Genomic DNA, 14,729 nt, shown 5'->3' on the forward strand with positions numbered 1-14,729 from the left:
GACGGGGGTAGGCAAATTCAACATCTTAATCGTCTCTTAAAGCTAAAAAACTATAAAACTGCACTTCATAATCATGTGTTTTCAGATTAAAAATCCCTTGACAGATAAGTTTTTTGAATGAGAACAATCACTTGAAAACAAAAAAACTCTTGTTTATGTTAAAAAATATGATATAATTAGGGTGACACTGATGTAATTAATTTATGATTTATATCTCTTATCCACTCTTACTAAGGTGATTTATTCTTATAACATTAGTACTTTTAATATCTATAAATATATTTTAAGAAGGTTTGGACAAGTTCATTACCCTAATCGTTTTCATCTTTTCTCCAAATTCGCCACTCTTCCTCTTTTCTTCCTAAAACCTTCTCTCCACAGCTCTTCTTCTTCCTCTCACCCTTTAATCCTTTTCTACTATGATTATAAATAATACAATCCTAAATTTCAACAGTTTAACAGATCTGGTAGGGTTTAAGAGGCATAGAACAGATGTGTTTTGACTTGTTCTAGATTGTATAAATTTATTTTAACTTATGGTTAACTAAATTAGTTGAATCTTCTATAAGAATGGGGCTCTTCTGAATCATCCTTTTGTTTTGGTGATTCTTGTTATAAAACTGTATTATAGTTCAAATTCAAAAAAAAATTGGCAGTTTAATTCAACAAACATCACATTCAGCCAACATTTGAGCAATGCCTAAAAATTAGGAGTTTAATGCTACTATCAGGGAGTTTAAATGAAGAGGAAAAGAGAGATGATGCTACCAGAGCAAATATTTTCAACAAACAGATAACTTTGTAAATATTGCAATTCTGTGGTGAAAAAACAGGGGTGATATTGCTTGTGACTCTTTGGGTGGCCAAGCCCAAGCCTGAGCCTGTATTATACCCTCATACTGTAATATCACATAATCATAATTTATTAAAAGATTGACTTTGTGCTGGGGATTCATCTTCAGCAAATCATGTAAGGAAACTGTCACAATGCCTTGCTTACCTATTCATGATATGAGAAATCATGTAAAAAAGGTTTCATTCAGGTCGTCAATAAGAAATGCAGGCATGGGACAGGCTTCTTTACTTGATTTGGTGCATACGCGTCCACAGAAAATCCAATTTGAAAAAGTTCAAGACAAGCTTTCTTTGCCTCGAGGGATTCAAGTCAATTTGTTTCCCACTCACCTTCAGTGTCAGATACATCTCCAGACTTACTTTTAAAATCATAATCCTCAGAACCAGTTTCCATTCCTGAACCATCTGTTGAAAAATTTGGCCTTGCTGAATCATCGATTTCATCATGGGTTTCTAATTTCTGGGGGTGAACTAGTCCTTTGTTCTGCTTTGCTGAATCTGAAGTTCGAGTATTTGGATCACCGTAGAGTGCAATATGCCTATAGTAGAGCTCCAATTCTTTCTCCGATAACGCAATGAAGCGGTGGACAGACTCAAGTGATTGCTCATACTTTGATTTTTCTAGTGCCTAAGAAAATGAAAATCAAGATTCAACAATTGTAGAGTGTTTGCTTCAAATACTAGAAGTTTTCTCTAACAACTCCTAAGATCATAAAGGGGACAAATGGACTATGTACTACATACCTTTTTCTTGGATAGCGTCCCTACAGGCAGCATTTCCCTTGGTTGAACGTAATTCTTCCCCCTGTAAAATATTATTGCATCCTTTTTCCTCTCAATTGGAGTCCCACCACTCAATCGTGCTATCTCCTTCTCATATTCGTCAATCTGACCCAGTTTAGAGGATTTGTTGAAGATAACCTCAACTGTCTCATGTTTTTTCCAGTGCAAATGCATGTTTTGAATACAACCTGCATAGATTCCTCGTCGACCTATTGGAGCATAATTAGATCGTTTCTGAGCCATCTTTTTTATAAAGAAGCGTTCTTCACCCGTCAGGTTTTCTGGTTCAACTTCTGGACCTTGAACTGGAGGGATCTCATACCTTTTAAGTTTCTCAAGCAATAGGGCTTCCTTAATTTTAGCCTGCAAGAACATCGTGATAGGTTGATCAACATGGGTCTGAGGAAATAAGCCTCACCCCACATGGGACCTGCACTTGGTTGTCAGTGCCAGACAAAAGCTTGAAGTTTCATTGTATGCAGCAAGTTAAGAGGGTAAGATGTACATGAAAAATCCTGAAGGTACTATGTGGAGACTGGAACAGAGAAAAACATATTAACTACGAAAGTATCAAGATAGATAAAACCAATTCGTAGCCTTCGGACTGTTCTTAAGTTAAAAGTTCATTGCCAATAACAATTATGGATTGGCAGAGTAATGCTTCTGAAATATCAGAGTTGTACATCTCTAGTTAAGCTGGGGAGTGGAAGGAGCAATGAATAGCCCAATACCAATTCGGAGCAGAAGCACACCAAAACTTTTGAACATAATTGAACAGAGCAATGAACAGGTCATTTCAGGCACAAAATTGCAGAAAAAACTTTGAAACAAAATTAAACAAGTCATGCAATGATTGACAATAGTTCATTCCTGTTCTATTCATTTCCTCTGACCAGGATAAATGGAGAAAATGGCATATTTTCTCAAACAAGTGATATATTCAAGCATGATGGGCAACTGTTCCACAAAACGCAGCACAGAGACCAGTAATAGACAGTCCAAACACAAATAATTTCAACAACCCTAGTTCAGAAAAGACTGAATGGCCTGAAATCTTTACAGAGATCAAACGAACTAAAACCCTTACTTGAGCCTCTTACGATTCATGTTTTAGTCCAGCCTTAAATAAAATAACTGAAATACATTAGAGAGAAACAGGAAAAGAAAAAAAATTATTTTTTTTTGTAGAAGATTCCAATAAAACTCTCCTGAACGAAGCCAATCGGCGCAATAAAAAAAATTTTTTTTTTTTTTTGGAACGATGCTGAGATATCGAATTACACAACCAAAGGAAACAACAAAGTTAACTGGCTATCATGTGACAACCACTCACCTTTTCAATCTTGTACTTGATCCTCTCCTCCGCGCTTTGAAATTTCTGCTTCTTTTTCTTCCCCTTAACTGTCAGGCATCTAGGGTCCCGCTTATTAGCTTCCTTCCTCTTTTTCTTCTCTTTCTTCATCTTCAACTTGAACTGCTTCTTCGTCTTCCACTTCTCTTTCTTCGGAGGCTCTATCTCGTGTGTCTCGAATTTGGGTTTTCCTTGAGATAAGACGAGATTCACTATACCGTGACTGAAACATTTGAACTCCCACGATCTCTGATGATGATTCAAAGAGTTGGCGTCAAACACCGGCGGAGAAAACGACCTGAAAGTGAAACCGACAAGATGAATGGACGAAAGTGATTTTTTTATTCTCTACAAAAAGGATGGGCAAGAGGGAATACCTCGAAGGAAGAAGAACCGGTGGAGAGGCAGGAAAACGGAGACGAAGAAAGGCAAGAGAGTGTCTTCGGAGGGTGTGAGAGAACAACCTATTTGCCATAGCATAGCCATGGGTAGAACACTTGTGTTGTTATTTATAGAGAATGTAAAGGGTGAAATGTCCCTTGAAGTTGAACGAAAATTACGGTCTAACCAGCCAATTTGGAAACGATGGGCAAACATGGTGGTACTCGTTCAAGACTCGACACCACGAAGGGTATTTTTATACAAAGAAAACATCACTAAAATACTTCGGAGCGCAGTGCTGGGGAGAATGGGAGAGATATCAGAGAAGGCGAGGATTTTAGCCTCGGCGTTTCGCTATTCTATTCTGAGACAAAATACAATCTTTTCGCAATTAAAAGCCAGGCGCTCTCTCTTTCTCATCTGGCGCCACCCTTTTGCTCGCTCCTGTTCCGCGTAAGTAGTTCTGAAGAAATTTTGTACTGATCTTTCTTCATTCAGCGTGTTGTGGATCCATTCTATGCACCCGAAATGATTGCTAGATGCAAAAGGTGTTGAATTTTAGCTCATCATCTCTTACTTCGTTCAGACCATAGTTGGTCAAATGGTGTGCATATGTGTTTTTTTAGCTCCCAACTTCTTTGTTGCATTAATCACAGTTTTAGTTCAGCTTCGGATATAGGGTGCTTCTATTTGTAGATTAAACTTCTTTCGGCGTCTTCTATTTGTTTTCGATCTTTAGGTTGTGGTTATATGAATATATGCCAAATTCTAAACTGCTTCCTGGACATGTCTTTCTACCATCTTTGTATGTCTGAACGGGACTGTTCCCTCTGAGTGTGCATCCATTCTTTCCGTGAATGGAGATAGTTTTAGGGAAATGAGGCCATAGATGCTCATATGAGAAATCATGAGGTATCTTCCCTTTTATTTTTTTCCTTTTTTTGAGATGAAACTGCTATTCAGAGTTTTCAGATTTCCCTCTTGAACCTCATGGTTCCTCAGCTAAAGAACTATGGACATATTTCCCCTAATACTCTAAAATTCTTATTGTGTTTACAGAGACATTTCAAGCCTTTATATGTGCTAGGAGATGGATTGGACCTTCAATCCAATCCAACATTATGCCATTCAATCAAAGATTGATCGGATAATCCTTCTTTATCCAAATTCTACAATTTTACACTAAGCAGACATTTTTTCTTATTCTCCTTATTCATCTAATTCTTTTGAGAGGTAGAGAATTCAAAATTCGATAGTGGAGGAGCATGATGACGATTTTTTATGTAGGTTGTGCTGGCTGCATTACTAGACTATTTGGCATAAATTCGTAGTCACCGAAACTACCAAATTTCTGTAAACTATAGTGGGCTTATTGACATATGCATAGCTTCATTTAACCCTGAAGATACCATTCATGAATGGCACGTCTTTTAATAGCTTATTTGATCTGCCACTGTTTGTCTCACATTTTTCACATGCATGGTGGATCACTCTTCCATTTGAAAATAAGAATGTCAAAGCATCTGCACTTTCAAACTGGTAGCCATAGTCGTTGTGTGCTTCACTTGTTCCTCAAGAGATTGGAGACTTCTTGGATCTTCTCAGCCTGAAAAAAGTTATAATGTTGATTTTGTGCTGCAATTATTTTCTTCGAACTTTTAAAGTACTGTTTGCAAATGCACACCCAAGATAACCGCATACACCTCATAAGAATGGAACCAGGAACTGCACAGAGAAACCATCGCGGGGAGGCATTGAGGAAAAGGCTCAGTTCACATTTGTTTTTGAGGTGCATGGCTTGGTATTTGCAGCAAAATGTTCTTTCTGGTATTTGATGTGTTGATTAGACTTGTCATTTGCAATTTCTTGTCCTTGGTTGAAACCCTGCTTTCTTTTGTTTGACACTATTCTCCTTGTATATGACTAGCATAATTCTACCATTCATAAGAAACATTTCAATTTATCTTTACCTCTACCCTTTGCTTTCCTCAAATCATCTTCTTTACACGGAATGAGTGCTCATGATGCAGTACGTCTTCTGGTGTTTTCTGCAAGATTCTTGATCAGAAACCTGAAACTTCATCTCTGAATGGGATCAGAAATATTTGCCATGTGAGATATCTTCAGATTCATGCTAGTGAGCCTAGCTATGCGGCAGATGAAGTTGTGGAGGCTATAAAGAGTTCTGAAAATGATAATGTTGCTGACAAAAATGGTCAGGAGAATAAAAAAAGGAAAAAGTTGAAAGGAAAAAGAGCAGTTGTAAGGTGGTTGAAGTTCTTCAGATGGAAAAAGAAGAAAGAATATGAAAGAATGACTGCTGAAGAGAAACTTCTATACAAACTGAGGACGGTAGTTTTCTTTTCTTCTTATTTGTTTCATTTGCTTGATTTAGTAAGTTATTCTTTTCTCTTTGCTCCTTTTAATGTGGAACTACAAAGGTCTGCGTTAAAGAATAGCCCCGTATGGATTAATGAGTACAAAAATCTTGGGTTTATTAGTTGGAAAAGAAACTTCCTAACTTGGCTAATCATTTTGGGATGGGCCTCTCATAGTATTAGAATAGGTGTTCATACGTGGGCCTCCATCCAAAATGTTCATGTTAGGAACCACAAAAGAGGACCTACACGTGAGGGGAAATGTTAAAGAATAGTCCCACATGGATTAATGAGTACAAAGATCTTGGGTTTATTAGTTGGAAAAGAGACTTTCTAACTTAGCTAGTCATTTTGGCATAGGCCTACTTCACAATCTATTAAATTGAGTTTTTTGTAGTTTATTCATGCAGTATCAAAATATTTGTTATTATCCTGTTATTTAGTTCCTCCATGGATTTATGAAGTATGTAATAGTGCAAACTCTGTGTAATGTTTATTTCTGAACAATGCATTACTACTTTGTCTGTAGAATATACAGAAATATTCTTTACCACTTATGCAGTTATGCATAGCTTAAAGAGCCAAACTAAATGAAAAGGAGAGCAGAACTTTGTCCTTTAGCACTCCACCACTAACCCAAAGGAAAAGAGAAATCTCCAGTATACTTGGAACCCTTGGGGCCTCCACAGAGGACATATTAATATACTTGTTTGAACAACCTTCCTTATGTCTTGTTAAGTACATAATTATTGGAATTGCTTGTTCAGCTAGGAAATTGTAGTTTATGCAAATTGATTGTAGGCCCATAATATGGAATTTGGATTTTTCAATTTGATATTCATGTGGATGGCATGGCATATGCTCTCTCTTATGGTAAGAAACGTTCTGGTTGGATGGCTTCTAAATGGTTTTCTTTTCTAGAATAGCCTGTGATTGAAACTTATCATTTCACTTGTTCATTCATGATGAGGTTTCCAGACCAGAAAAAAGGAGGTCCGGCTTGTAGAGGCATTAAAGAAGATTGAGCCTCCTGATTCATCAGAACCAACCCATGACCCAGAAATATTAACACCAGAGGAGCACTTTTTCTACCTTAAGATGGGCCATAAGAGCAAAAACTATGTCCCTATTGGAATTCGTGGAATTTCTCAGGGTGTTATACTGAATATGCATCTACACTGGAAAAAACATCAGACATTGAAGGTCATTGTGAAAACGTTTAGTCCAGAGGAGGTCAAAGAGATTGCGGCAGAGTTGGCCAGATTAAGCGGAGGAATTGTGCTTGACATACACGAAGATAATACAATAATAATGTACAGAGGAAAGAATTACTGTCAGCCGCCAACAGAAATTATGTCACCTAAGATTGCACTCTCCAAAAGGAAGGTATTCGATTCTGAAGTTTCCTTAATCAAATAATACTATATAGAAATTTTAAGTTGCTCAATTCATTGATTGAAGGTTGTTATTATCTTATCCTGTTTGCCCTTGTTTTGCAGGCTTTGATGAAAACTAAGATCCGAGATGGTCTCAGAGCTGTCCGGGCCTATATTCCAAGACTTGAACAAGACCTTGAGCTTCTTTCAGAACAAGTTAAAATAGCTGAAGAAAATAACACTGTCACCGTAAGAGAAACAGGCCAAGCTAATGTCAGAAGCAGTAATGCAGAACTTTCAGAGAACCCTTATGAGAATCCAAATGGGTTTGAAGATCCTATATCTGAGACTGCAGATTCTTCTATAGATGATTCTTCCATGGAGGATTCAGGACTGCCCTCTGATTCAGAATCTTTGTCAGATATGTTTGAAACAGATTCTGAAGGAGAGCCAGAGAGAAGAGAACGGCCTCTGTATTTGGATGCCATTGGAAGAGTACCACTAGAGGATAATAGAGATCCAGAGGATTTTGAGGAGCACCTACGCCAGATCTCCTTTGAGTCTAAGAAAGCTAATTCACCAGAAAAAAATGTTGAATTATCAGAATTTGATGAGGTCGATAGGTTGTTTTTGCGCGCGAGTTCACTGTTGAGAAGAAGGAGAAAATGAATGTTGGAAATTTTGCATTGGTAATTGAAAATTTAGTTCAAGAGCTGCTCAAACTGTTCAGGGTATTGAATTAACCAGTGACCAGCAAAAGCAAAAGCACATGAGGTAGGTTTGGTGAGAAGATAAAGAAAGTTAATTAAGTTTAACATCATTAACTTATCTTCTTTCGTAATTATTATTATTGTTCTCGTTAGTTTAGAATTAAAGCGTCTAATTCCTAACAAAGATGATTGTGGCAATGACAATAATGCTAATGATGATGATGATGAGAATGATTATGAAAATGCGTATAAGAAGAAACATTAAAGCAAATAAACTTACTTTATATTGTTTCCACAAGATCAAAATGCTAATCACTATGAGAAGTTTCCTCATTCATTGCCATTTACAGAAGCAAGATAGGCTACATAGGGAAATTTGCAGGGTGAGTCACTGAAACCAGCTTTTTTTTACTGCCTTCATAGCCAACAAAATAATTATCTTAACATGAGTAAGATCTATAGGGTATATCCCCATAATCACTACTCTTCCTCCAGTCCCCCATTTCCCACTCCCAAAAATCTTGGATTGGTAAGTCCTCATTAGAGCAGTTCCCTTGAATTATATGTAGAAGTGCAAATAAACCAGACGTGATTAGTGGAATCCATAAGAGTTCTAAGTCCAAAAATTGCTACAGAAATCGGTCATAAGTCAAAAAGTATTTACAAAAACAGAGAGATGATACAAAATTTCAACTCAAAGTAATCTTAATTGACGTTAAATTTGAACCCCCTTGACGCGACTGCGAGACCTGAATATATTCGAAGTCGCGTTTGCTTTTCGGTTGATCAACTGTGATTCTCCTAAAATCTTGGAACCGCGTTATTCAAAAGAAGATCATTCTCTGAGTCGGATTTGTAACGGCACCTGATCCAGAAGTTAGTTCAGACTTCAGAGCAGGCGGCATTACGCCATTCCCAAGCAACCCTTTTTCTTCGACTGTGACTTCATGTCTTCTCCTAACTCACCTGCCGCCGTTAGGTCACCAAATATTTTTACGATAAATTCTTGATTTAACGCGCTTTGTGGGCAAACCGAATCGAATCGTTGACTCCTACGACAAGTTGAACCGTCTCCTTCCTTCGATTCACAGGAGAAGGGATATGGAACAGAGAAACCAGACATTCAGGCGAGAGTAAAACCGGTTACGATACACAAGCTGCAGAGAAACGACTGGTCTGGATTGGGGATTGGGACTTGGAATCCCCATCCCCAACACAATGCTATTAAATTGCTAAATGAGTAAGAGGAAGAAAAAGGAAAGAAACATCAAAATCTTCATCAATTGATCAATATTACAGAGTTGCAACACAATTTCATGAAATTCCACACGACATAAAAAACAACCAGCTGAATTCTTGTTGATGTACGATGATTTTCTTTCTCTCCCTCTCTCTCCCAATTAACCCCTCAAATGTTCTTTCCCTCTTCGTTTGCCATTTCCCCTTTTCTATCGTCCCCCTTTCATCCGCTCCTCGGTTGTTTGTTCTTTTCTTCCAAATTTGCCGGTCGCAAAGAAACTATATACAACCCCTCTCCCCCCTCAATTGCTACTACTACTCAAAGCTGCAAAGCCCCCACCTCTCATCATCTGCTTAAACTCCTTAAAATTGACCATCCCGTCCCCGTCCACGTCCACCTTCCTTATCATCCTCTTACAGTCCTCCACGGTCCTCCCCTGCTTCAACCCCAAAGACGCCAGAACCGACCTCAACTCCTCCACCGTGATGAAACCGTCCCCGTTCTGGTCGAACACGTTGAACGCCTCCCGCATATCCTCCTCCTCGTCCTTCTCGTTCATTATCGTCTGATACAAGGCACCAAACTCGTCGATATCCACGCATCCATCCCCGTTCACGTCGATCTTGTCGATCATGGCAATCAGGTCCTTGTCGGGTATGTATATCCCCAGATTCTCCAGCGAGTCGCTGAGTTCCTTCTTCGTGATTCGACCGTCGCCGTTACGGTCGAACATCTGGAAGACCCGTCGGAGCTCCGCCGGATCCATGCTCGCCGAATTGTTAATCAACGGCAAAGAAGAAGAGGAAGAAGAAAGGAGGACGGGATGGTCAGGAGAGTTGGAGGTTTTGGAGAAAAACCATGCGAGGGGGGAGAGAGAAGTAAGAGTCTTGGGGAGAAACCGAAGGAGAAGAGAGTTAAGAAGGTTGTAAACAAGGAAAATCCTGTGAAAAACGGTTGGCATTGGAAGGCCCTTCGTTGCTGCGACTCTCCCTTCGAAATTCTTGGAGCCCTAACTCTCCCTCCCACTCCCTTCTTATTAACCATACTCATTCCTCGCCAAACCGCGTTCTCCAGCGCGTTTTTCGCCTTTCCTCGGGGCCCACTTTTCCCTACCGTTGATCGCGGATCTGAAACACCAAAAAGAAAAAGCAAATACTTAAAGCCCAACCGTTAGCCGGCTCGGAGTATCCACAGAGAGAGAGAGAGACGTTGGATCTTGGGAACGGCTAGTTTTTAAACTTGGGACACGTGGAAGTCTGCGGATGATGGAGCTAGTTAATATTTTTCGGCTGGCGCGTTGTCGTCCGTTGGCTGAACAGTTATGCGCGTGAGCGAGGGGATCGCGGTTTTTAAAATGGAGCTAGTTAATAATTATTCGCCTCCCACTCTGTGAGATGCACATGAGACGCTCCGCGAACAAAACACGAGTCGTGATTTTGGATGGTTTCTTTTGGAAGCAACATGATTAAGGGAGTTATGACGCATATTCCCATTTAATAATATTGCGCAGTAAGTAGCAGTGACAGGGATTACACATCAATCATCATCGTCTTTGTGAATGTAATTCGTCTTCTTTGTTTTCTTTCTGTCAGCCATTGTTTCAACCTAAATGAAATACAGAGCAGTAGAAGATCAATCGAGTCCAGAAACGGAATCTCAGGTCGCTTTGACTCGGTTTCTGAGCAGGTAGGGAGAAGCCAGAAAATTGCTTGAACTTGGTATTTCGTCACTGGGAAAGGAGACCAGCCTCATAAACTGGCAATTGGGATCTCTGAAGAGTGGGTGCATAAGCGGGTGTCATGTTTGTTTAAATTAATACAGCTCGCTTTCCATGCCCCGGCAACCTTCGTTGTCTTTGCTATCTGACCTGGTACCGAGTTGTTGCTCTGCTTATATAAACCAAGGTATCCCTTTTAGAAATAACAAAAGATCACATAAGATAAATAAAGGCTTGAAACATGGGGGCAAGCAATTGCTGAGGGTGATCTCTAATTGACGCGGAGGAGTTAATGAGTTTCCAGTAGATTTGCAGAATCTTAAACTGGGGATGGGATGGTGCAGATAATGGGAGAAGCGTTGTAAGGGCACTGTAAGTCTTTGAAGAGTAGGTGTTAATTGAAATTGAAACTTGTAGAGAAAAGAGTTGACGGGAATCAGACAGCTTGAGTCCAGTGATGAGCAAACAGGCCAAGGATTTTGCCTTTCTTTTGTGAGAAAACAGTCGAACCAGCTGTTACGTAACGTTTACCTTTTCGGATACGATTCAAATTTCAATTATTAAACCCACATCCAATCTAGAAATCCAAACTTTGGACGAGCTCCATCTAACTGAATCAGAAGGGAGTTGGGAGAATTGATAACGAAGGCCCTCAACCAGATTCAGATTTAATGACCAAAGTCGCATAGTGTCCGAAATTTTTTAATCTTGTTCTGGTAAAATCGTCCTCTTCTTTCTGTAATATGCCTAATTCTACCAAGCACTATAAAACGTCAGTCAAACTAACGACTTTAGCAAAGTCTTCAATCCATAGCAGAAACAAAAGAAGCATCTAGGGAGGCTAATTGTTCACTGCAATTTGGCTACAGAGAATCCAGTCCTTAAACTGTTCTCAAATGCTTTTAGCATCACTAACTCAGAGCTCAATTTTCAGAGAAGTGGCTTAGCTTAATGCCACCCTTGGGTAAAAAACCCATTGATAAGGCTTAGCTTAATGTCAGTTTTTGAAGGTGTATACTTAATTAACCTTAACTTCAAATATTAGAAAAAAAAAGTAATTAATCTTATATTTTAATTTTTTATGATTAAAATTCTCTCTCAATCACTCCAGGGTGTTCTTGGATCATACCAGGAGCCAATCAACACCAACGGAGGAACCAACGTGTCTGCCTCTTTCTCTACTAAGTTGTAGTAAAATTTGATTTTCAGAAAGCTCCAAAGTTGAAAGAAAAAAAATCAAGAGGCACGACTCTCTTAGATGCTGTAAAGACTCTACAGGTTTCGTTCTGAAGGAGTTTATTTCTTAGGTCCATTAAACAGATAATAAAAAAATGTGTTACCGTCTAGGGCCCTCATATTATTCATCTTTTCTTCCCTCCCAGGCAGAGATCCTGCAGCCTGAACGAACTACTCTCTTTCTAGACAGATCTAATAAACTTACTTCGGACCGACTCCAAGGAGCATGTAATCCAACCATGTGTCCACAAGATCAAATGATTCGTTCACTTTGGACGAGTAGTTTGGATATAGACTATCGCAAACGAAGAAATTGCCACAAAACATTGTAGATCAGTTAAGGGACAGAGTGCGTTTGCTTGTTTTCTACTATCACAAAGCAAAAAAAAAAAGGTAACGAATTGAAGAACACAACATGTATATACGGCACAATAGGTTTTACGAAATCTAGAGAAATAAAACCAACACAGGAGATCCTGGTAGGGGAGACTAGTATCAGGAATATACCAGTTTATAAGGGCCTGAAAAATCAGCGAGTCAGATTCAGGCGAGTGAAACTGGAAACGTTTCCTATCGCAAGTAGATCGATTTTATTTGCCTGAATCCATGGATTGAGAATCAGACAAGAAGCTGACTTGCATTGAGGGACACCATAGTCGATTATGCTTTAAAAAAGATGAAGGAAGCAGAGGAAGGAACGACACCGCCCAGCTCACCAACGAGAGGGAGGAATCGAGAGGCTCGGACGTTTGGTTTGGGGAAAAGACGTCCGTCATGCTTATAATGGTAGAAATTAGGGCTCCTTCTTGGAGAAGGGATTGCTCGGAAGAATGACGAAAACAACCCCATGTACTTTATGAATTTTCAGAATTGACATTAGCTGACTCATTCAGCTTACCAAACTGACGATGGGAGCAAGATTGCCACAATGATACATAGTAGGTTTTCAATGTCTTCCACTCTTGTCTACAATCCTTCACCAATTAACATTAAAACCAATACTAATAGTGTTGTCCATAAATAATACCAATTTTTAAAAATTAATCCTAATTTTTAATTAAAAATAGACAAAGGTAGTTAGCTTTGTCTAGAAATGTTTCGTATGTTTGATGTCCACCGGTTCTATTCCTTGATGGTAAGTTCTTTACTTACGTGATGCGATAAAATCTATTCAAGAATTGGTGTGACTTCCTTACTAATTGCTTATATAGAATCTAGTAGCTAATCGGCCTATTTAACTCTAAGGGGGGGTTGCTCTACAATGAACTTGAAATGAAGTGGAGAATTTAATTCATCTTAAATGAATTGATTCAACTTTAACTCATCCTTGAGTGTTATTGTAGACGAGTTCAAGTGCACTGGAAAATAGATTCCAGTGTTAGTGTCCCCAAATGAAAAGTATAATATAAACAAAAGAATGAGTAACCTTTTATAATATACTTAAATAGAACATATACCTAAATAGATAATTAACCAAAATAAACATGGTTACTACACTTATAAGTGATTTAACATGTAGTATTAGAATATATTAATATCCTAATTAATAAAAAAATAATATTATAATACTTAATGATTATAGTTTATTATCAATTAGTACAATAATTACGTGTGACTAGAATAAATTATTAAAAATAAATAAATAAAAATAACGTAAGCGAATATATATAAATAAATAAATTATTTTTTAATAAAATAAGATATGTTTTAACATTAAAAACCACTTATTTAATACAATAATAAAAATATATATATTTATCAATAACATAATATATATTTTTATGTATTATTAATTAATAATATATTGTCACAAAATTTAAAACCATTGGTTTAATTAATTATAGCAATGGGATAATTAAACCAAAACAATTAATCAAATATTTATTTTAACAATATTTTAATTATGACTATTAAAAAACTAATTTAATATAGTAATTATATAATAAATATTAAATAAATAAAATATATAAATTATTATTTTTATGACGATGGTTTAATTTTTCCTAATTTAGGAAAAATTAAACAATTGTCTTCCTCAGCGGTAGGAGACTATGGCGGGCCAGCGGGCAACGACGACGAAGGTGGCGCTCCGATGGTACTCCGAGAGGGAGAAGAGAGGGAGGCCAAGAGAGAAAAGAAGCCAAGAGACCGAGAGGCTCAGCCTCCCGTGCTCTACGAAGGAGGACGAGAGGGCCGCCGGGGGGGGGGGGGGGCAGAGAGGAGAAAAAAAAATGGCCGAGCAGGAGGTTTTTCGCAGGGGGGAGCAACATGCATCCCGTTCTTCAATTGATTTGGAAAATAGGTCCAAATCTAAATTCCTCATTTTTTGCCTGAGTGAATGAATTGACGTGATTCACTTGAAGTAGAATTCATTCTACACTAACCCCTTAATCTCATGAACTAAGTAATGCGGGAGTAATTCATCTCACTTCATTTTGGACTAACCCCCCCCCCCCCCCCCCCCCCCCCCCCCCCCCCCCTCTTATATAGGGATTTCAACTTCCTAGTGAAATTACCCAACGACTCAATTTGATCACAAACATGACACCCAACACATAGGGTCCATGAGGCCAAAATCTTATAATTTTTTAAATAAAAAATAAAGTTACCACAATTTTTCAAAGATGACAATGTAGAAGATACATAACCAAGTAGCAAAAAATTAAAAAAAAAACTTGAAAACAACATCCAAACAATATATC

At 38.3% G+C, this 14,729-nt stretch overlaps 3 protein-coding genes across 3 annotated transcripts; 1 reads left to right on the plus strand and 2 right to left on the minus strand.

Moving 5' to 3' along the window:
* Window positions 1-680: 680 nt before the first annotated feature.
* LOC137963024 (CRM-domain containing factor CFM9, mitochondrial) lies at window positions 681-3,464 on the minus strand. The gene is made up of 4 exons (XM_068810202.1): window positions 3,367-3,464; window positions 2,972-3,287; window positions 1,600-2,001; window positions 681-1,483 (listed from the first exon to the last, which is right to left on the minus strand). Exons 1-4 carry the CDS (start codon window positions 3,462-3,464, stop codon window positions 1,166-1,168), a joined length of 1,134 nt encoding a protein of 377 aa, XP_068666303.1. The 3' UTR covers window positions 681-1,165.
* A 2,131-nt stretch (window positions 3,465-5,595) lies between these two features.
* LOC137963775 (uncharacterized CRM domain-containing protein At3g25440, chloroplastic) lies at window positions 5,596-7,845 on the plus strand. The gene is made up of 3 exons (XM_068810973.1): window positions 5,596-5,722; window positions 6,727-7,134; window positions 7,248-7,845. Exons 1-3 carry the CDS (start codon window positions 5,684-5,686, stop codon window positions 7,791-7,793), a joined length of 993 nt encoding a protein of 330 aa, XP_068667074.1. The 5' UTR covers window positions 5,596-5,683; the 3' UTR covers window positions 7,794-7,845.
* A 1,243-nt stretch (window positions 7,846-9,088) lies between these two features.
* On the minus strand, window positions 9,089-10,116 carry LOC137962402 (calmodulin-like protein 3). Its single transcript, XM_068809246.1, has one exon. It carries the CDS (start codon window positions 10,033-10,035, stop codon window positions 9,376-9,378), a length of 660 nt encoding a protein of 219 aa, XP_068665347.1. The 5' UTR covers window positions 10,036-10,116; the 3' UTR covers window positions 9,089-9,375.
* Between the last annotated feature and the right edge of the window lie 4,613 nt (window positions 10,117-14,729).

The sequence above is a fragment of the Aristolochia californica genome, unplaced genomic scaffold (assembly GCF_029961685.1).
Source record: "Aristolochia californica isolate CCGP_79_NKW_82.1479 unplaced genomic scaffold, dmAriCali1.0.hap1 SCAF_4, whole genome shotgun sequence".
In the NCBI taxonomy this organism is placed as follows: domain Eukaryota; kingdom Viridiplantae; phylum Streptophyta; class Magnoliopsida; order Piperales; family Aristolochiaceae; genus Aristolochia; species Aristolochia californica.

What these genes read in the sequence shown, in the direction of transcription:
- LOC137963024 (XM_068810202.1), bottom strand. Translation starts at nt 3,464, where the DNA reads ATGGCAAATAGGTTGTTCTCTCACACCCTCCGAAGACACTCTCTTGCC. An exon ending in TCAAGTACAAGATTGAAAAG is followed by an intron (nt 2,002 to 2,971) that starts GTGAGTGGTTGT and finishes ATGTTCTTGCAG; the next exon opens with GCTAAAATTAAGGAAGCCCT. An exon ending in GGACGCTATCCAAGAAAAAG is followed by an intron (nt 1,484 to 1,599) that starts GTATGTAGTACA and finishes TCATTTTCTTAG; the next exon opens with GCACTAGAAAAATCAAAGTA.
- LOC137963775 (XM_068810973.1), top strand. Translation starts at nt 5,684, where the DNA reads ATGACTGCTGAAGAGAAACTTCTATACAAACTGAGGACG. An exon ending in TTCTATACAAACTGAGGACG is followed by an intron (nt 5,723 to 6,726) that starts GTAGTTTTCTTT and finishes TGAGGTTTCCAG; the next exon opens with ACCAGAAAAAAGGAGGTCCG. An exon ending in TTGCACTCTCCAAAAGGAAG is followed by an intron (nt 7,135 to 7,247) that starts GTATTCGATTCT and finishes CTTGTTTTGCAG; the next exon opens with GCTTTGATGAAAACTAAGAT.
- LOC137962402 (XM_068809246.1), bottom strand. Translation starts at nt 10,035, where the DNA reads ATGCCAACCGTTTTTCACAGGATTTTCCTTGTTTACAACCTTCTTAAC.